Here is a 22,174-nt window from a genome sequence, read left to right on the forward strand (position 1 = left end):
CATGTGCCCTTTCATTTCTCCTCTAATAGTTCCTGTACTGTGTGCACCACTGGAACAAGCACCAACTGCTCTGTTGCAACCTGAATTGCAGAGTTGTTGCTGCTGTCCAAAAGTGTTTGCTGCATCATGGGACCTCTGTAGTTGTCCTCGTTTGAGGGAACATCCTGTGTCCTGTCCAGTGGTTCATTGTCTAGTTGCGAGCATCCTCTTGCCTGTATTGGTATAACTTGCTGTTTTTGGGTCCACTAATGTGAGTGTCATCTCATGTGACTCACATGACCTTGAATGCATGACTGGTTACATCCTTTATTCAACTAGTGCTATGTCAGCAAAACTTCCAGCCTAGAACTTCAACCGTGACCTGCAGAAAACCTGAAATTTAAACTCACCTATGCACCAACAGTTGGTGGAGGTTGTCCACACAGCCTGGCAGCTTTGCCCACACCTTTCAGTGTCTTTAGACTCTAGATCTATCACTGGTAACATCCTTCAGTGCCAAAGGACCTCTCATGTCGACCTTATTCCCAGACACTTCAACTCACCCTGCATCCGACCTCATGGGCCACCTCTGCATTCTTTCTTCAAAGAGCCTCTTTCTGGGCGAACCTTTGAATCTCCTCTGTCTCCATCCTCACTAGAACGAAGAATGCCTTCTCTACAGCTTCGCCTGCATGCTTGTTATACCAGATTTTATCCTTTAACTGAGAGTCGTTTGACTTTGTTCTGTTTATTCCTATGAACTGACTTTTCCAACTATCTAAATTTGAATATTTCATTTACCTGTAAAACTGCATGCAACCACTTGCTTTGATTGATATTTGTGTCTTTTAGAAACACTTTACTATGTTTATATTACTCCTTTCAAATTTTACTGTACTCAGCTGTGTGTATAGATATTTCTTGATGTGCAATTTTATATAAAGAGTATATGATCAGTAATGTACTATATGACATTCGTAAATTGCATGCAGATTTATGTGTGAGCTTTACCATATAGCCACCCCTCTCAACGCTGAACAGTGAAACGTGTCTGCTCTCCCACAGCTACCCCTGTTAGGGTCAGGGATAAATGAAGGGAAACAATGCTTAACACTCCAAGTTGGTCTTCATAAGCCCCTTCATAAGTAGGTACATGAAAACACAATAAAAACTTTTGTCTGAAACATGACATAAAACCCACTATTGCGGGAATCCCTTAAACAGGTAAAGCCCGAGTTGGATGTATTTTTAGCAGAACATGCAGACCTACCTCGTTCTACTGAAATGCATGTAAATTTGCCAAGATTCGCTCTTTGTATTACTACGGCCAACTACTTAGAGGCTGACCCAGAGAAAAGATATTGAAGTGCACGTCTAAAAGAATATTAAAATCATGCAAACTTCCAAAACAATTACATGAATATACATCACTGCAGCTGATACTTTATTAGGATGAATGGACTCCTTAATGACAACAATTGGAGGCTACTGAGATCTAAAAGTAAGAACGGGATCAAGAGACACATACACAAATGTTATTACCAATGAACATTTTTAGAGCAATTGTTGGGCAATTTGGTTATCTTTGTTAGTCACTGCATGTATTCAGTGATGCTACTAAATATTCCCTCTGCATATCATGCACAAACACACTGACAAAAGATAAAACGATCACAGGACTCACCTTGAAAAGATCTCGCAGATTAAACGTGTAATGGCACTTGGCTGGAGTAGGCAACATGCTGCGGCACATTTTATAGTAGACAGCTATAGAAGCCGATGCCAACAAGTCCCTGCATTTCAGAACATCAGGTAGGAAATCATTCTGTTGCAAGTATATTCCCAGCTGGATCTAGAGAAGAGGGAAACATCACATTACAGGCTTCACTGGTGCACTTTGGACACTTAAAGATTTATGGGGATATGGTTCAGTGGTTAAATTGCAGCCTTTGCGACCTCGAAGCCTAGCTTTTAATCCCAGCAATGAAATTGATTCAAAAAGAAAATCTGGGCAAGTCATTGAACCCCATTGTGCATACATTTTAAATGGATAATCTACATGGAATATGTATAAAAGTTGATCCAACACCTCCTTAAAACACCCTGGTTTCATGTGTGAGCTCACAAGACACAGCACCTCATATTATAGCTTCAGGAAATCTGCTGAGCAGATTCCTCCCTCGAAACAGGTCTTCACTATAACAAATAACCACAATAAAATAAATACAGAAATTGTATCCTAAAAACACAAGTAAAGAACGGGACTGTTTAAGCTTCTATTTCCATGGCAGCAGCTCATCACACCTTTGACAAGATCATCGCTTGAACAATAAACCAAGAATTATAAATAATATTAAATGCAGAAAGAGTTGAAGGTTCCGCCCCCAACCCCAGTCGCTCTTTCAGTAGCCGGACCGAGACATTTGAGCTGGCAGCGGGGCACAATGATTCATTTTACTCCTGACAGCGCAACCCCAGGTTCTCATTCTGTCCCAGCGCGCCCTTTGCAAACCAGCTAATCCTGGTACAAAGTATAATTCTTCTGATGGTTACACCAATTATATTTTTACCTGCAGCCACATTTGATAACATTTAATTCATTAGTGGCTTAATTCTATAGCTGTCTGGCCAAAATATGTCAGAAAACTGCTGCATTAATGTGTGAAAGATTGATATTTATGCTCAAATAGTGTCTCCACTCTAACCTCAGTAGCATGGACACCTGAAAGAAAGCATGCTCAGACATTCCATAGCTGTGCATTCAGAAATAGAAGGAAACCTCCTCATAGGTACTGATGTGTTTACCCCAGTAGCACAGACTTGTGTTATTTAAAGAATTGGGCCTGAAGTTTATTCAGTGCTTGGTATCGACTTCTGTTAAATTCACCAGGCGGATATTTGTTTTGACAGACCTATATTCGTACACATATTTATAAGCTTAATATCTATCTATTGTGACAAATCACTGGATGTCGTCACTTCTTCCAAAGGGGGAGCCCTTCCCATTTATTTTCTTTGTTTATTTATTTATTGGGCATTTGTAAGCCACTTATACAACTGGATAGTGTTTCAAAGCACTGCAAGGCAAGAAGGGAAGGGAGCAATGGAGCAAATAATCAAAATGACAGCTAGTATGTAAACATAAAATGTAAAACAAGAGCAGTCCTACTAGGCCTTGTGTCATTCGGAACTTGCAAGTGCAGAGAAAGAAAATGCAGGGGGGCGGGTGGTGTAAGTGCTGGATGGTCCCGCAAGGGGGAGAGTCCCAGGGGTGCCAGTTACTGAGGTAACCGGTAAGTGCAAAGGCAGTGATGTCCCAGATGAGAGGAAGGTACCAACAGGTAGTGCAGGCCAGAGACCACACACTGGCAAGTGAGGGCTCGACGGCTAGTGCAAGGGGGGGTGGCGGATGCTGGAGGTGATTGGGCAGAAGGCCAGGACCCAATTGGACTCTTGAGGGACCTGGCCACCAATCTCAGCGACAGTGTGGATGGTTAGTACGGGAAGGAGCGGGTAAAGGAGGGGGAGAAGAGGAGAGTCTTGAGGTTCTTGCAGAACGTCAGGAGATCCGCCTCAAGACAGAAAGAGAGTGGGAGACTGTTCCAGAGGAGGGAGCCAGTCGAGGAGACAGATCTGCCACCAGCTCTCTGCTTAGAGAAGCGTTTGACCTGCAGAGAGTCAGAGCCAGAGGAGCAAATGGTTCTCGAAGGAGAGTATTTAGTGAGAGCGGGTTGCAGATAGCGTGGTCCCAGGCCCCAGACAGCATTACGGATGATGCATAGGGTTTTGATCTTAATCCTTGCAGCAACCAGGAGCCAGTGGAGTGATTTTAGGTCTGGAGAGATGTCGTCCCTGGGCTTAAGACCAAGTATAAGTCTCACAGCCCTATTCTGAATTAGTTGCACAGGGCGAAGAGTGGAAGAAGGCAGGTTAAGGAAGAGGCTGTTGCAATAGTCAAACCTGGAGAGGACCAGAGCTTGAGGTTGGACTTCTGGGGGAAGGTGAGGAAAGGGAGAATGCCACTAATGAGGCAAAGTTGAAAGCGGGTCTTCTTGGCAAAGTTCAAGATATTAGGAATGAAGGAGAGAGTGGAGTCGAAGATGACACCGAGATTTCTAGCTTCAGAGGAAGGAGTGGGAGGAGAACCCACGAGGGTTGCCAGAGTGCAGGAGGGAAACAAGGGACAGGTGTCACAATAGGAAGAATCTCGGTCTTACTGGCATTAAGACAGAAGTCATTGGAGGTGCACCATGACTGGATAGCGGACAGGCAGTCAGGGATGACAGGGGGTTGAGAGAGAGGAAGAGGGGAGTTTAAAGAAGGTGTGTGTCATTTGCGTAAACACTGGAAGTGTAGAGAGAAGTCATAGAACAAGTGAGTAAGAGGAGCAAGGTAGATATTGAAGAGCCAAGGCAAGAGGATAGTGCCCTGGGGAACACCACAGGTAGAGAGAGAGGTGGAGAAGGAGCCCAGGATCACCTGGGAGGCGCGGTCAGTGAGGAAGGAGGTCAACTGCTCCAGTCCCCAATCTGAGATACCAAAGGTATCTTGAAGCTGCTTTATGAAGATAGGGTGGTCGACTGGGTCAAAGGCAGAAAAGAGGTCAAGGAGAATGAGAACAGCGGGGGAGTTAAGAGGCAAGATTAGCATGCAGTTCATCACGGGTGTTCAGGAGAGCAGCTTCTGTGCCTCTGGATGCTCTGAATCCAGATTGATGGTCATGTAAACAATCAACGAGCTTAGTGTCTTAGGTCATTTGGGGGAAGACCAACTTTTCCAAATGTTTCCCAAGGAAGGGTGTAGTAGAGATAGGACGGTAGTTGGCTGGACATTAGAGGTCGGCCAAGGGCTTTTTAGGAAGGGGTTGCACAAGGGAGTGCTTACGAGATGAAGGGAAAGAGCCAGCGGCAAGGGAGTGATTGCAAAAGGAAGCAAGAGCTGGTGCAAGGGAGCAGATATTGCCCTTGATAGTTCTGGAACAACAGGGTGAGACCTGTTTGGATGAGACTTTCATAGAGCAGACTACTTTACTGACCTCGTCCGATGTGAAAGGAGAGAAGGAGGAGAGAGTGAGTGTGGAGGAGTGGGCGGAGGAGAGGCTGATGGAGGATGGGGAGAGGAGAGGGTGAGGAAGAGAGGGAAGTCAGGATGTCCTGAATTTTAGAGGGGAAATGGGTGGCCAGAGCAGAGGGCCTGAGAGGGAAGGGGCGAGGTAGAGACTGCAGAAGGATTGGCTAGTTCCTTGCAGATTGTAAAGAGTCCAGCCATGTTGTTAGTAGCCCCCCCCGATGCTGGTCTGGATGTGAATGTTTTGCCTTTGGAGTAGGTGACAGGTCAATTTGTCCGAGGAGGAGCCCAAAGTCTACCACTTCTGTTCAGCAGCTCTGCACTTGTGTTTCAGAGCAGCTAGATCAGAGTCATACCAACTGTTACGCTTGTTGACAGGTTTCAGGCGGATCCTCACGAGAGGGTCAAGAATACCATATTGTTAGTGATAGCGAGATGCAAATTATTGAGGACAGAGTCAGTGGGAGAGTCAGCTGGGGGAGGGAGGAGGGATGAAAGTAGAGGCAAACACAGCAGCTGACTCTTTTTTAATCGGGTGGATGACTGCGAAGGAGGCTGGCAGTGCTGGGTAAGGCTCGGTCAGGGGGCCGAGAGATACCAAGTGGGAAGAGAGGAGGAAGTGGTCAGACGCGGAGAGAGGGGTGGAAAAAGGATTGGATAGTGGAAGATCGGCATTTAATGAAGGCATCGAGAGTGTGACCAGCAGAGTGGGTAGGGCCAGGAAGTGAGGGAGAGAGGTAGAGAGATCACGGAAGAGTGTGGTGGCAGGGACCGTAGAATCAAGGTGGATGTTGAAGTCTCCAAGGAGCAGTAGTTTAGAGGAAGAAGTCAGAAGAGAGGAGGTCAAATCGACCAGTTCCGAGAGGAAGAGAGAGACAGGGCCAGAATGTCTGTAGATCATGGCAAGGGTGAGAGAGACAGTTGGGGAGACACCAAGCTTGCAGACAAGACTTTCAAAGGAGGAATAGGGCTCGGTGGCTTTGAGAGAGGCAGTGACCCACTCAGGGAAGATCAGGGACACTCCATCACCAAGTCGGTTGGGCCTAGGCTTGGAGAGGATCTTGAAGCCGTAGGGGAAGATGGAGTCAAAAGCAGTGAATGAGCTGGCATTGAACCACGTTTCACTGAGAGTTAGGATATCAAGATCAAAGTTTTCAAAAAGTAGGAAGATGTCTGAGGAGTGTTTGACAGCAGAACAAGCATTTACAGTGGCTAAGTATTGCCAGTCACCGCCTTTGAAGTTTTTCTGAGGTGAGGTTCAGGGAGTGGTACGCCAATCGGAGGTGGTGAAGGAGGTGAAGAGGAGGGAGGAGCGGAAGCTGGAGAAGAAAGCAAGTTGATGAGGGCCGGCAGGCGCCGATCACAGAGAAGAGAACCCTGGCCCATAACAGTGCCATTGTGATAGACATTAATGATGCACTTAGAGGATAAGAAGTGTGCCAAGAGTACTTCTCATTTGGTGCAACTATTAATGGGTGAAGAGGAAAAAGGGGAAAGGGGAGAGATCACGTGAAAAGTCCATAGGTCTGGAGATGGGACAGAGAAGAGGATATCAATGATAGTCTACCCGGAAGTAGCACTGACATAGGTGTCAGCAGTTGGAAAGCCAGGGTTAGAGGCCACAAGATCTTTTTTAATCTTTTTTCTTCCAGACTTTGTGAGAGAGAAGGGATAGGTGACAGAGTAATATAATAGATGGGAGAGATAAAGCGTGCCATTGGAGAGGAGGAAAAGGGATAGTAGGAGAGGCTGCACAATGAGACTCACCAGGTGGCCTAGCAGCTGAAGGAAACAGGAGGGTGCTCAGATGTAAAGCACACCTAGATTTGAAATTCCAAAGAGGCACTTAAATACAGCATGATGCACAGATGTAAAGCACACCTAGATTCGAAATTCCCAAGAGCCACTTAATTGCAGCGTGAAAATGGCTCAAAAACAGCAGATGGAGTAAGCATGTGTGACAGATGCACTGGTGAGATACAGGCAGGTGTTTGAAGAAGACAAGACTTTTGGTGTCAAATCTCCCAGGTGGTCATCATTGGGCAGGGTGCAGGGGGTAACAGTCAGACCGGCCTGCATGGATGCATGCCAAAGGGAGGTAGGTCATTGTGAACTGTTACTTAAGGAATAGGAGGCCCAACTACGTCATGGTGGCAGCCAGTCAGAGCCAAAATGAGAAACAGGGTGTGTAGATGGCTTATTGATCGTGCGACGATAGGTGCCCTCAGGCTCCTCCAGGCCCGGGCAGGGCCAGACAGGGAGGGACTTGACCCTTAGAACATGCCAGCAAAAGGATGTTGATCGAGTAGTCAATCCGTGCAGGGGCTCGTCCCTCCGCAGATCAGCTGTGGAGGAAGACGCGCGGGGTGGCCATAATATGATATGATATGATAGGTTATTAATAACGCGCTTAATACCCAGAGGTTTCTAAGCACTGCCCCCGTGGATCAAACCTGTGTTGCTCCGTGTCGTCTTGCTTCCAAGGCGAGCACGTTGGCCCTCTGCTATCCTTCCCGAGACATGTTGGAAGATGTCCCATGCCGGGTCCAGTGAAGGTGGAACCACCAAGGTGCGGCGGCCCAGAGGCGTTGCTTCCTCCAGGCAGTTGAGGACAAAGGATACCTCTCAAGGGAAGCAACCTTTAAGTACAGCCCTTGATGGGGCTGCCGATCACCTGCCGGCTCCTTCCTCCAACACAAGGAAGTCGATCGAGGAGCCAAAACATGCAGGGGTTCGTCCCTACGCAGATCAGCTGTGGAGGTAGCTGCGCGGGCAGCCGTGTTGGAAGATGTCCCACGTCGGGTAGAGTGAAGGTGGAACCGGCAAGGTGCAGTGTCCCCCAGGTGCTGCTGCTTCCAGGCAGTTAAGGATTAAAGAGCCAAGAAGATTGGTAGGTGAGGCTGCTACCCGATAGTTACCATGGGGGTGGTACTCAGTGGGTGGATCTCATGGGGGAGGGGTCCCCCATATGGGACTAGCGACCACTATCCAGAGAGAGCGTTGTTTGTCCACACTGCACCACAACCTCCCACATCCTCCTACCCTATACACAGCACACTAGTGCCCCACACTTCCATGTATTTGTGTAGGGCTGAAAATCCAACCCTCATGAGAAGTACTGAGACGAGGAAGAATCCAATTAACCCAGTAGAGATTGACCATTTCAGTACTGGGATGAAGAAGAAGTGCGGCGCAATGTGGAACACCCTGCAGTACCAAAGTAAGCATTCCAGTCAATGTGGACAGTGTATGAGCAGAAAAAGTGAGGAGGGACTTTAAAAAGTGTTCGACCCTCCCTGGAGGAAACCAGAGAGACGTCATCCCCGAAGGAACCGGGATTGTGAGAGCCGGAAAGCCAAGGGACTCTATGTCGGCGTCTGGGATGCATACCGACCTGATAAAAAGCTCCCTTACCATTCACAGAGGTAGGACGGCCCAGAAGGCTATAGGAGCCAGCCTTGAGACAGCGAAGACAGTGGGAAGTCCCGGTCAGAGGCAGAGATGCCTCTCACCGGGACTTCCCACTGCTGAGCCGCTCCAGAGCCGCTGCAACATACGTAAAAGGGGAACAAAGCCTAAAGGAACGACAAAGTCGCACACCACCCGGAGAGCCTAGACAAGACCCTCACAGGTACCAGGATTGCTGGGATGCGTGGTGGGGCTTTGGAAGAGTTCAAGAGATACAAAAGACATGTCTGGGACGGGCACCCAATTGAGAAGAGCATCACAAATACTCTTCTTTGGCACAGTACCTGGCAGGAAAGTGAACCAGGTCTGCCAAAGGAAAGCAGCAGAATCCTACGGGTCTGGGACCCAAACAGACAAACCAGTAAAACAAGGTGAAAGGAAGCCAGGGGAAGGGAGTCAGTCCTCCTGGCATTGTGAAGTTTGGCAAAGAGCCTAAGGAGGGCCTGGGGAAGGGAATAATTTCCTCAGCCTTCGTGAACTGTGATAAGGAGCGTGGGAAGGGCCAGGAGAAGGGAGACATTCCCGCTACTACGGTGAAACTACAAACCAAGAAAGACCCCCCTGGTGTTGTGTAGCGTGAAGGCCCAGGGAGGGGTGTCATTCCCCTGGCACTGTGAAAGTATTGAAACCGAGATACCTGGAGAAGGGAAGCATTTGCCGGTAGTCCAATAGTGAAGCAAACTATGGGCAATAAGGAATGATGTATGAGTTGGCACTGGTAACGTTAAAGCACTTCTAGCTGGAACTTTGAGTTGCATCCTGGAAAGGCACGGAGACCTGGGGAAGGGAGTCATTCTCTCAGGTGAAGTAACCACCTGTCAATTGGATCTATACTGCATTGTCCAGAAGAAGAGAGCCATTCTTTTGGACCAAGAAGATCCAGTATCTCGTCAGTTTAGTTAGTAGCGTAAGGGATAGAAGTAGGAATTTTGCCACACAATGGTGGGCTCCTTCATTTACTTGGACATTCTGACAAATTCCTTAGTTCCTTAGTTGAGGCAAGGCATCCCCTCTTAGAGTTAGGGAGTGAGAGGCTGCCTCTTTATTTTTCAGCAAATAAAAGTTTATGCCAACAATCATACCACCTGCGTGTAAGTATCCTCCTTCTGCAACTTTACACTATATAAAACAGAAAATGAGTTACTTTGTTTATTTGTTTGTTCCTCAAACAATTCCACACTGTTCTACCAATCTGCACTAAATGTTGCATGGTTATCTGTTAAGACCATCCGGACATCCCACCTGGATGTAAGCCCTTGCACAAATGATACAGTTGCCTGGAAGCAAAGAAACATCAAGGTTGTCATAGAAGGACAGGACATAGCGTCTGTTCCAGAGTATGTACGCCTCAGTGCAGTTAACCTCAGAGTGTATTTGTATTTTGTATTTTATTTGGGATTCATAAAGCGCTTTAAACCACAGAGCTGTACAAAGATAATAAAAACAGTACAATAAAATGAGAATGCAAATGACAAAATAAAGCCCTCAACCCTGTGAATCAGTTTCAAGAAGATGAGTCTTTAGTGAAGAACGAAATAAAGAGTATAGGGAAATAGAGCAGAGAGAAAGTGGGAGAGAATTCCAACGAGAAGGTGCTAACAATGAAAAAAACGATATTTTGAATTGGGAGGACGAGAAACTGCAAGAAGAAACTGAGACTGAGTGCGAAGAGAAGGAGCCGGAATATAAAAAGATACCAGAGAAGAAAGATAGGTTGTTGCAAGTCCATAGAGAGATTTAAAAAATAAGCACAGAAAATTGAATTTAAGACGAGAATGAAAAGAGAGCCAACCAAGAATTGAAAGGCAACGGATGTTAGAGTCATGTGGTGGAAGAAGATAGAAAAGCCGAACAGAAGCATTGAAAACTGATTTCAATGGAGCAAGATGAGAGAGAAGACCACCAAATAGAGAAACTGAACAATAAAAAGGTCGAGAAAAAATTCATGAAGAAATCAAATGTTTAGTAGCATCAAAAGTTAAGAAAGGACGAGTCTTACGGATGTTATATAAGTGATACTGGCAGGATCGAGAAGATAGTGACATATCATGCATAAAGGATAGATCAGAATCAAAATAAAGCCCCAGGTTACGGGCAGTAGAAGAGATGGAAGCCGAGACGGAGGAAAAGAAATTGAGGAGGGAAGAAGAGGAGATGGAATAGTGTTGGAGGGGGAAAAGATTACTTCAGTTTTTGCAGCATTTAGATCCAGAAAGTGTTCAGTCATCCAGGAATTGATAGCTACTGGGCATGAGGAGAGTTTATTGTGAATTTCAGGAGCGAAAGAGGAAAAGGATAAGAAAAGTTGAGTGTCGTCGGCCTAGAAATGGTGAGAGAGACCAAAAGATTAAATAACTTCCGCCAGAGGGGAAGTATAGAGGGAAAAGAGAAATGGGCCGAGGACAGAGCCTTGGGGAACGCCATGAACGAGTGCAAGAGTGTCCGAAGTTCATCCAGCCCAAGAGACTGAGCAAGTCCTTTGGGATAGATAGGACCGAAACCATAAAAGAACAGACCCAAAAGCACATCAAACGAAAAGCGACTTGGAAAAGTTACCTACAGAAACATTGATTTTCATAAGCGACTCACAACAGGGACCTACAGAATCATTGATTTTAAACATTTGATGATAGTGTCATCATGTCTGTCTACAGAACCTGTGCGGAGTACGGGTATATATGCACCGTGACGCACGAAATCGGTGAAACATCAATGTGGTCGTAGAAGGACCGGACAAAGCTAATTTTAAGCGTCCCGATTCCAGGAACAAAACTCAAAGTTACCCTTGAAAAACATGTTTCAAGGCCCTAGGATCCACAGTTTCCGAGATATTTGTAACCATAAGGCACAACATTGGCAAAAAATCAATGTAGTCGTGCAAGTTTTAAGCATCTCGAAGCCAGGAACAACACTCAAAGGCCTCAAAAACCGTTTTACAATGCTCTAGGACGCACCATTTCCAAAATATCTGCAATGCAACACACTGTACCGTGCCAGGGTGAAGCAACAGGTGGGGACAGCACACACAAAGTCCCGTCATGCTGCAGCATGCCAACTCTCACCTCCCTTCCACGTCTGCTCCGGACTATGTAAACTAGCCACACACGCCCATTCTCAGTGCAGTTAACTTCAAAGTGCAATGCACATCAAACGATAAGCGACTCGGGAACAGGGACCTACAGGACCATTGCTTTTCAACAATTAATGAGGGTGTTATCATGTCATGTCTGTGCACAGAACCCGCTCCAAGTACTGGTACTTTTTGCTCGGTTATGTCTTCCGTACTCCTTGCCGGAAGGACAGTGCATGGAGTCGGGTGGGGGGGGTGGGTGAGCTGCTAAGTATAATGGAAACCCCTTGCACATATGATTTTACAAATTAAGCAGTGAATGCAGGTGATCGAAATGTGCAGGGATAACGTGCAAAGATGAAACACCCAGAAGGTGAAGCCTACAATTAAAGCTTTTATCGGACCGCTGCCAAACATTATCCCTCCCCCCATTCAGATCAACTCCTGTGGCGTTGTCCTATGGGGTTCCGCAAGGATCTGCAATTTAATCTTTAAGTTCGTCCTCTAGCCGACTCGATACAAAATCATGGCTGGAAATTTTACGCTTATGCTGACGACACCAAACTCATCTTTCGAGTTGTTCCCAACTTCAAGGAAGCGGCACCCCGCCTGGGGGATGCTTGGCAGACATTGGTGCCTGGATGAGCCAACACTGTCTGAAGCTCAATGGATGTAAAACATAGGGTCGTACCCCGCCTCCTGCCCGATCCCTATGGACCGATTAATATTTGCCCTTTTCTTTGGGTAACCTTCCTTCCCCTGATGAATCTGTTGAATCAGTAAAGACTCTAGGGGTGAAGATTTCTGCCAGTCTCTCTCCTGATCTGCAGATTAGTGGCAGATGTAGCTCTGGCTTTTTTAAAGCTGAGAACTTTAAAAAAACAAATGCCACTAATTCCTGACAATATGAAGGGTCCAGTGGTAGCCTGTGCAGTAAGGGGTATCCTCGATTATTGTAACGCCACACTGCTACACCAGCCCAAACATTATCTCCAGAGGCTTCAGGTCGTTCAAAACAGCAGCAGGCTGATGGCAGGCCTCCCTATGTTTTCCCATGCATATCCTATTCTGGCTAAACTTCACTGGCTTCCCGTGGAAGGCAGAGTGAAGTTCAAGGCTCTGTGTCTCATTCACCGAGCACTGCATGGCTTGGAGGCCTTATATGTGGGGAAAAAGCTTATTCTCTTATGGCCCCGGAAGGGCACTGTGCTCTGGCATTCTCTGTGACAGGGCCTCGGCTATGGAACGCCCGCCCAATGGCCTTCAGGCTTACTGATGACTAGTTTAAATTTCGTAAGGCTATGAAAACGTTTCTTTATCCGCATTCCCTACTTCGGCTTTTCCTCTCATACTGTTTGTCATGTCCTTTGATTACCCGTTTGGTGTTCAGAAACAGCGGCAAGACACCTTCGGGTATTAGCTGCGCTATACTAAGCTCCAATAAAATAACATAACATAACAAATGCTGGGTACACCAACATTAAGGTGCAAACACTCTGTGCAAAATTAACAAGTTGCAAAGTCTACAAATGTCATAGTAAGGTACTAAAGGTCGGTGCAAATGGGTTATTTCCCTAATACAAATTCCTCCACACAGCAATTGCGACCTTAACTTACAATACACTACTAGTTCATAAAATTTGCTTTCAATCTTACCTAGCCCACATTCATAGTATAGTTAATGGGCTTAAGTAGAGACTAACCTTTTATAAGTAGTAACGTTAGCTATTTTTTTAAACCACTGATCTATGCATCTATAGCTACCTATCCAACCAAGAAATTGCAATTCAGTGCTCATGTTGTCTCCCACCGTGGCGATTGACGTGGTCTTGAAAATAATTACAATTTAGTTAGGCTTTCTTTTCTACTGCCACTCAAATCAAGTTTTTGTTCCTCGTGTCTTCTAGTAGCTGTAAGTACGTGCCTGCCATTTCAGTTTGTGTGTGAGCAATCATGAGCAGAGCCTGGTGGTAATTATGGCTAATTTCAAAGTTTTCTTTTAATGATAGACACTACTATATAATACTTCCTCACTTACTATACTTACAATACCTCCTCAATACACCTCCCCTGTGTAACTTTCACCATCTAATATAATCTCTGTCTCCCTTTTGGCTATCACCACCTTTCCCTCTTACCTGCCACTGGAGCTCTGGGTCCAAACAGAGAGTGATTTAGGCTCTCTTATATGGCGAGTGAGTACTTTACACTGCCCGGGCATGGTCTTTGTAGGGTTTGAGAGTGGGTTTAGGGTTTTAGACCTGGCCTGCCCAACTGGCTGGACAAATGGGGGGTGTCAACGCCTCAAGACTGGCCTGTAGAGAGGCACTGTGATTGTACCCTGACATGTGATGGAGACCAAGGGAGGGTGACCAGTAGATCCTCCCGAAACCATCCTCAGGCCAAACATCCACTGGCTCACAATGGCACTTGGCCCCTGAGTCACCCGCCTTTGTGGCCCCTAGAACCAGGCAGGAGACTTCATCACAACACACACTCTGATGACACAAGACATTCACTTTTGAATAAAAGAAATGTGATCAAGATATTTGTACATGTGTAGCTGTTCCATCATCACCAACATGCGCATTGGGGATGAAAAAAAGTTATTGAAGAATAGCACCTCCTCTTGTGACCACTCTCGCTCTAGTATTACACGCTCCTTCTCTAGCCCCTAACCTTCTGATGTTAGCATCACTGCTATGAGTGTGTGGTAGTCTGGAGCATGTACATCATCCCCTAGAAAGCACCAGGGTATTTGGCCTCAGTGCAGATAGCCATAGTGCCATAGAGCCTGCTAGAGTGGCTTACACTGACATTATAATGCCCGAGACCTTGTTGCCTACCATGATCCACTGGAGCTGTTTAGCGGGGCTTCTGGGCAGACTGGTGGATTCAAGTACAACAATCCCAGCCAGCTAGGTCAAGTCTGTCTTTTGTCAGAGCACAGGGCTTTGGGCAACATTATTCTACAGGGATACCAAAGTCATTTGGAAGGCTATAGCCACTCCTGTTGGGTTGTTCACCGACCAGTCACATTTATAATTTCGAGCCACGCTCATTCCTATAAAAGTAGACCAAAGAGGAAAAACACTGCATTCGATCTTAGGTTCAGCAGTTTGTTGGAATCTTTGAGTGTGTTAAGATTGCATGAGGTCCTTGTGAGAGGTACACATCTCTCTGCTTTAGTTAATACCTCTCCCATTCTGTGGCGGTTCCCCTTTGAGAGTTGACTTCAGCTTCATGGTTTTCTTCTCAAAAACTATTTTTGAGCCTTACAATTCCACCATGTTTATTTGGGTAAATATCAGCCTTCCCTTAATGATTAACAGATAGATACACACCAGATAAATCTGCTACAGCTGACTCCAAAGGATGAACAAAGCCAGTTTCTGGCAGCTGTATATTTTAGCCCATGAAGTAGATGAATCTACCTGTGTTGGGTTTTATCCAGGAAGATGCCTTGAATCTTTGGACTAAGTATTCTTGTGTAGTATAAAGGTGAAGTTATTGGTGTCAAGGTACATCATTGGGATGTAACTAATATTTTTTTTTGCAATCTTCATCAAAGCATGGTTAAAGGCTGGGTCAATAATACTATTTGAGATGGAACCTCTAAGGTCTCACACGTTCCAACTATCAGTTCAATCAGCACACTGATGACAAATGCACTTATCCATACACTTTACATTCATACCAACACAGACCACTTTCGATTTATTATCTGCTGTTTTTGTGGAAAATATTGGAGATGGCTCCACTGTTTTCGGTCTTGCTGTGAATGACCAGAAAAGTTGCCTCCGATTGCTGCAATCAGTGGAAAGGTGAGCTTTGTGGTTTTATATTTGTTTCCAACTGCATGAAAGTTTCTAATTGCAACTTAGGAGTTAATTGCAGGAAATATGGTCCACTATCAGCCACAGGGCAAAGGTGTTTTAGATTCACATTGCAAGCAACCATGTTTTCTTGTTGATACTCTCTCCTTCACCTGCAAAGGTAAGCTCTTCAGCCACTGAAACATGTGCAGGTGTGGTTATTTATTCACATCCGATGCATTTTAACATCTATTCGGTGATACTGGACATCCTCTTCAAGTAATTAAGCAAATACATCAAGTGTTCTGATGCATTTGGGAATGTCATTCACTGTTCCTATTATTTATGCAAGGAATCTTATCCGGACTGGATTAGATTGGAATTACCGTATGGGATCTATGTAATAAGATTCTTGAACAAACATATTGTGCTAAAAAGTGAATCTGAAAGACTTTAGATAGGATACTGTATGTAAAATACAGGGAATCTAAAGAAATATTGCATACAAAATTGAAAGTATTAAAAAAAATTGTAAGCAATAACAAAAACACTTTCATAGAACCAAAATATAACAATGCTACATTGAAATACGCATAAAACATAATGTAGCTTAATGCACACGACCAGCTCGAGAGCATGACCTTTACCTCATCCTCCCTCAACACTCCAATCCAGCTAAAATATGAATCTGCATAACTGGAAACCAACACCTATAGCAAGACCAAATTAAAATGTACATTTTAAACGCAAAATACACCCTTGTTAGTATGCACACTATTTCTTTCCACATTATTTGTATATGTTCTTGTCTTAACCGCAATATTTGAATCTGTTTCTGGGTTTTTCATTGTAATGTTTCTTTGGCATACGAGACAGAGATTTCGTTTTCAATTTTCTTCAGGCATGCGTTACCTGGAAGATATGTTGTAGGCTCTGGATCGATGGCTGAGGAAGAGCCAGCATGCAAAAGTGTTTGAGGAGGCGGGGACTGATCTCATTCCGCCCGCCACCTGGCGGGGCACAGGCAGCAATCAACGACACGTCCTGTACATGCTGTGGGAGACAAATCAGGACACCTTTTATCAACTTGACCGACAGAGCGCTGCAAAACAACAGAACATCGGCATGTCGGACACAACTTTAGTAGATTCATTAAAGACTTCCTAAGCTTAGCCAATAGGCAAATAAGTCCTATATTCACCTATCACTTCTGCTTAGGGAAATCCGGCTGGTAACCGCTCCTGTTGAGGTGGCAAATAACGGATTGTCTAGAAACGGACTTGCAGATTGGCTTAGGCAAAGAAGGACACATTTGATATTTCATGCAAGTGTGGCCTCATCGATAATGAGCTGGGCCAAACTCTCATGCTTAAATATGAGTTCCCGATACTTAAAGATAATTTGTTTCCCATAAAATGTGCATGACTCCTTCTACAACACAGTGACTGATCTCCAAGCCTCTCTTCTATGTTTAGCACTGTCTTAAATGGTTTCTGACAAGCCTCTCCCTAAACTGAGCGGCACTTTTGTAAAACTGTTAGAAAAGGGATCCACATCTTTTTTGGTGCGGGTGAATGGCCTAGAGACAGAATCCAAGAGGATGGATGGGGGATGTCAACATTAACAACAAGCTGATTTGTCAACTCTAAATTGTTGAGGGTGTAGAAGATCAAGAGGAAGCCTTGGTTGGCAGACTCCATCTCTTCAAAACTCCCACAGCATTTGCACCACTTGACACGGGACAGAAGGCAAGGAGAGATTTGCCTCTGAGTAACAATGCATGAAAATACAGGGATCTTGTCTGTCTTTGGGACTCTGGTTCGGTGCACTTAACCATGAGCACAAAAAGAGGCTGCATCATGTGAAAGCTGTCAAGTGTTTCAGGGAACAATGTTGACAAGGTTCTGCAAGATGGCGTAGCCCTAAATCCTCCATACTGTATAGAATGGACATTTGACCTATTTTCCTGAGATTGGCACACAGAGCCGCCGAGTCCTGTACATAAAACTGCAATGGTAGCGAGGGTTTTCTGATTCTGTTGTTCTGTGAACAGCTCATGCTATTCATCGCTATAGCACCTCTATTATTCTGCAATAAAGAGTAGCACATAATTAACAGAATCCTTCTGATTATTGGTGAAGCAGGGTTAAAACCAAAAAGATCTTTATCTCCCTTGCGAGTAGAGCAAGCATCATTTGAAAAGTGTGTCGACTCCCTGATGCAGTCCACCTGCTCTGTCTGGCAAAAGATTGATAGATAAGTATATTTTCTGTAGTCATTGTTCAGAGGGCTGGTGAAATGGGTTTTTGTTATGAATACTTGAATGAATGAATTACTGTACTATCATGTTTGCTCCTCATCGGACTTTTTATTCAAAGCATTACAAAATATTCAAATCCAAATATGGAGTAGGAAAAAAGTGATAAAGCAACAGGGCAATGGAAGGAAAAGGAACAGGACAAGAAATAAATAAACAATAACCGGCTATGGGTAAAAATTAAAGTTACTCACTGTAGTGACTAGAGTGTTCATAGTCCTTAATCCCCTTTTTCCCATCCTTGTTGGGCGTCCCCCAACATGGGGACAGTACCGGAACCTCTGGAGGTGAAAAATTGAGCTTCCCCTTTAAATTTAGTACAGAAAACCCCCAAGACCGCACCTTCCAGCGCCTTCCCTCAGTCCCCTTATAACACACTGGATGCTTTAATGCCTGGCTATGCTGAATATTTCAGCCCCTTGCATACAAGGAAGGTGGGTGGGACATATGGAGGAAAGGGGAGTAAGGACTTTGAGCACTCTACGCACTACAATGATTAACTTAACTCATACGTCCCGTCCCCTTTCCTCCATTCTTGTGGGTGATTGCACTGAAAAAGACCACTGGGTGGAGCTGTGACAACCTACCTTGTACTTAAGAAGAAGCAAAAATGTTCTTCAGAACTGCCTGACTGAACTCTGCATTCCGCCTGGAGCTGGTATCCAGGGAATAGAGCTTACAGAAAGCAGACAGAGTGTCCTAAGTAGTCGCCCTGCTGATGACATCTGAAGAAGCATGTCTCTCAAAGGCGACACAATATACTACAACACCTCAATGGGAGTACCTCATGCTCAATATTTCCTCGATACTCCTTACACACGTTAGAAACCTCTCGCTAAAAATACAGTGTCAGTGAATTGCCCCAATTCACCACTCAGACCAGTCCTTTAGATAAATAAAGCATTTAATATGAACTATACAAAATTAAAAACAGTATAGATATCAGTCTCTCACTCACACAAATTCTTTTACTCAATGATAACCAAACTGCAAACACAAAATATATCCACTCAACTGTCTGGCGGTTAGTATGTGATACTAATTATTGATTGCCATGTACACATCACTGGATCTAAATGATTGATAAAAATTGTATACACGTGTAGTCTGACACAAGTCATTCAAGCTTTTACCTAGACACAACTGCTTTAATGTTTTCAAAAGTCACCTTTACAAATAAATGTACAGTTGTCCCGCCGTGTTAACGTGACAAGAAATTTTTGTTTTTGAGACATTGTACTAATTGATTCTGTCAGACGTGGCAAATGTGTAGGACAAAACATGATTATTTCATAAGTGAGTTATGTTCAGATGTTAACACAGTGGGACAACTGTTCATTTATTTCTAAAGGTGACATTTGAAAACATTGAAGCAGCTTCTGGTTCGTCGAGGCTAGGAGGGCGTTTTTGTTTGGCCTGTTGTAAGTGCAGGCCGGCGTTGAGATAACGCTTAACAAAAGACTCAAGGGTCTTGTCCTCCTTGGAAAGACAATTGAAGGCAGCCCCTGCTGAGTACGACAAGGAAGATGGCTTTGAATACAAGCAAGCTGCCGCTACAACTCAAGAGTGTGGCTGAGGGTGGAAGGCCAGGAGGATTGGTTCCCCATCCAAAATCCTAAACCAGCTGTTCAATTTCTTGTTCATCTGGGCGTTGGCCCTGGGCTTCTCCCAGACCTTCTTAGCCACTGAAAGGACATCTTTCTGGAGAGAATTGCCTGAACTGCTTGTGGCGTGCCATGCAAGAACCTCCACCAACACCCCTGACTCCTGGGGGCCTGCTTTGGCTGGGGGACCCCCAGGTACGCTGCAAGGCCCTGAAGACGGTCATGATACGCCGTCACTGACGCTGAAGGCTCTTCATCCCGTGCGTCATCATCATTGTTGCCGTCAGCGCCCTGCCCCTTTTTTCCAGATGGAGGGGAGTCCGGGTCCTGGGATCTCTTGATCTGCACACAAAGGCGGCTGGGTATCAACAGGCGACTGCAGGGAGAAGGAGGCATTGGTGGTACATGAGGAGGAAATACTGCATGGCCTAGGCCGGAGGAGGAACGAGCTGCGGCACAGGCACTGCCGGACGAACCAGAGGAGGGCCCAGTGGAGGAGGAGTAGGGGTCACAAACTGTGGAATCACCTCCTTGATTAGGACCTTGAGGAGCCCAGTCATCTAGGGGGAGAGCATAAGTAGTAAGAAGCGCTCGAAAAAACGATCCTTGAATGCTGCTGGATTGCAAGGGGCAGTGCCTTCAGCGGGTCTGGGCCTCCTTTCCTGATCGAAGCATCTAGGAGCCTGGGGTGTGTAGATGTAACCCTGCAGAGACCATCCACCTGTACCATAGGGCCCACCGCCACTACCCAAGGGAAGGGGAATGGCACCTTCTTGCAGGGCCCACTCTGTAGTAAAAGGACCCGGGAGAGGCCCTGAGTCAGAATCCAAGATGGCCACCAGCCTTGCAGGCTTTGTCGCATGCTTGTCCGCCATCTTTGGGCATGGTGTCACACCCTGGGAAGGTGGGTACGCTGTCCCCACGCCACATGCTGGCTCAGACATGGAAGACCCTAGACCCTGAAGCAGGAGCGTTGACCTCAGAGATGGCTCTGGTAGGCTCAGAGCCCTCAGCTTGCTGGCCGGTAGTTGAATCGCCCTGCGCAACCATCTCGGAGGTGGCTCTGGTAGGCTGAACGCCCTCAGCTATGGAGCTGGTAGTCATTTTGGATTGTGCTTTGGACTGACTCATGGAAGCAGAACCCAATGTTCCTTTGCACCCTGGTGTAGAAGAGGACAAGCTGGATCATACCTCCATGGACTGCCCGAAGAGCCCCTGGGCCCCTCAGCCTGGGAGCCGGTAGCCTTAACGGCCTCGGGTCTGTCGACGGAATGCCCAGAAGAGACCCTGGGCACCTTGGCTTGGGAGCTGGTGGCCTTAACGGCCTTGGGCCTGCCAGAACCAGAATCCAAGGTCCCCTTCCTGTGGAAAACTCCCGGGAAGGCGTCTCCGTGTTGAGGGGTCTTGCTAAACAAAGGACCTATACCTTGTCTTGACTTAGAGTCCTCACAACAAACTCTTTAAGATGACCGGGAGGAGAAGAATGGAAGATCTCCCTCCAGACCGAAAGAGCTGAAAGCCGTGCACGCGTCCCAGTTGTGGTCGGGCCCCAGGCACTCACGAGGTCTATCCCTAGGAACATGATCCAAACACTTGTGTATAGGCGCATTATAAATGCCATATCAAATCATATGATATATCAATAGTGATGGCCGTGTCCTGGCCACCTGGATGACAAATCCCCAGGGACTAGCTAGCGAGACAACTTCAGGTTTCTCACAACATAGACCTGGAAATCTGATCTGATAACCAGACGCTACACCCCTTTTTTGAACTAATATTCTGATGCAGCCCTTGTGAAGAATCTGGAGACTTCTTCCCTATGGGAGCCACCCCCACTGAGGATAGGGAAGTGAACCCACTCAGCAAAACCCGGCCTGCAGGTTTGGGAAAGTGAGACCTCACTGGGAGTGACTTCCCTTTACAAGGACTCCCATTCCCATGGGGAACATCTATACCCAAGGTATTAACCGCCTACATGGGAGTAAGAAATACTGACAATATAACTGTGTTTGGCTCAAGGTAATGCTGACCTTGCCACATGCTTGACATGCTTGACAACCTTTGGTGAACAATATGCCCCTTCTGAATACTGGAGCAAGAATAAAGGGACAACAACCCTTGAATGGAAGCAGAGAAATCCAACGCTGAGGCGAGTCTCAGACATGAGAGCGTCAGTAAGGGGCAGAGCCTAGTAGACCAGCGGAGCCAGCTGAATCACGGAAGGAGGCGGACGCCAGAGGGAGACACCATACGCCAGCCAAGGAATCACGCAAAGCCGGAGAAGCAGAGGCCATGCACATCAACCCAGACATGGAGGAGGATCCATGTTCAGGACCAGGAGGGCCTGGAGGCCGCAAACAGACAGCGAGCCAGGGTCGAGGGGAGAACTCGGTCCTCTGCTCTCAGACCAAGAGCCAGTGAGATACAGAGAGAGAGAGAGAAAGAGAGAGAGAGGGAGAGAGAGAGAGAGAGAGATAGAGAGAGAGAGAAAAGCAGAGTGCTAGTAGACAAAATCAAAGAGCGGCAAGCGGTGGAGAACACGCTTGTAGCTTACAAGACAGACCCTCACTGTAGCAGGCACCGCAACTCAGAAAGTTCATGGGTGCATAGGTCGTAGGGAAGAGAAGGCTTCCCTAGACCCATCCAAGAGTCAGAGAGACCTGAGAGAAGAGAGCGAACGAGACAAGGAAAAGGGTTACGGGAGCCTGAGAAATCCAAGCAGTATAAACCTCAAGAAGGGTCACAGAGACCTAAGAAAACAAACAAAGCCAGAATTGGAGAGGGGTCATAGGAACCCTAAGGAACGAATTGACATATTGGGTCAGAGGACCCCAATGGATCCACAGGGCCA

The 22,174-nt window shown here is 46.1% G+C and overlaps 1 protein-coding gene across 1 annotated transcript in view; it reads right to left on the reverse strand.

The window, feature by feature from the left end:
* The window catches only part of DNAH14 (dynein axonemal heavy chain 14), a 2,000,441-nt gene that overhangs the window by 886,651 nt on the left and 1,091,616 nt on the right, over positions 1-22,174 (reverse strand). Inside the window, exons 50-51 of the mRNA XM_069608705.1 lie at positions 16,312-16,452; positions 1,664-1,831 (exon numbers count right to left, since the gene is read on the reverse strand). Coding sequence (XP_069464806.1) covers positions 1,664-1,831; positions 16,312-16,452 — 309 coding nt within the window. The remainder of the gene's footprint in view (positions 1-1,663; positions 1,832-16,311; positions 16,453-22,174) is intronic.

This window comes from Ambystoma mexicanum, chromosome 4q (genome assembly GCF_040938575.1).
Source record: "Ambystoma mexicanum isolate Mex_15411 chromosome 4q, UKY_AmexF1_1, whole genome shotgun sequence".
NCBI lineage: Eukaryota > Metazoa > Chordata > Amphibia > Caudata > Ambystomatidae > Ambystoma > Ambystoma mexicanum.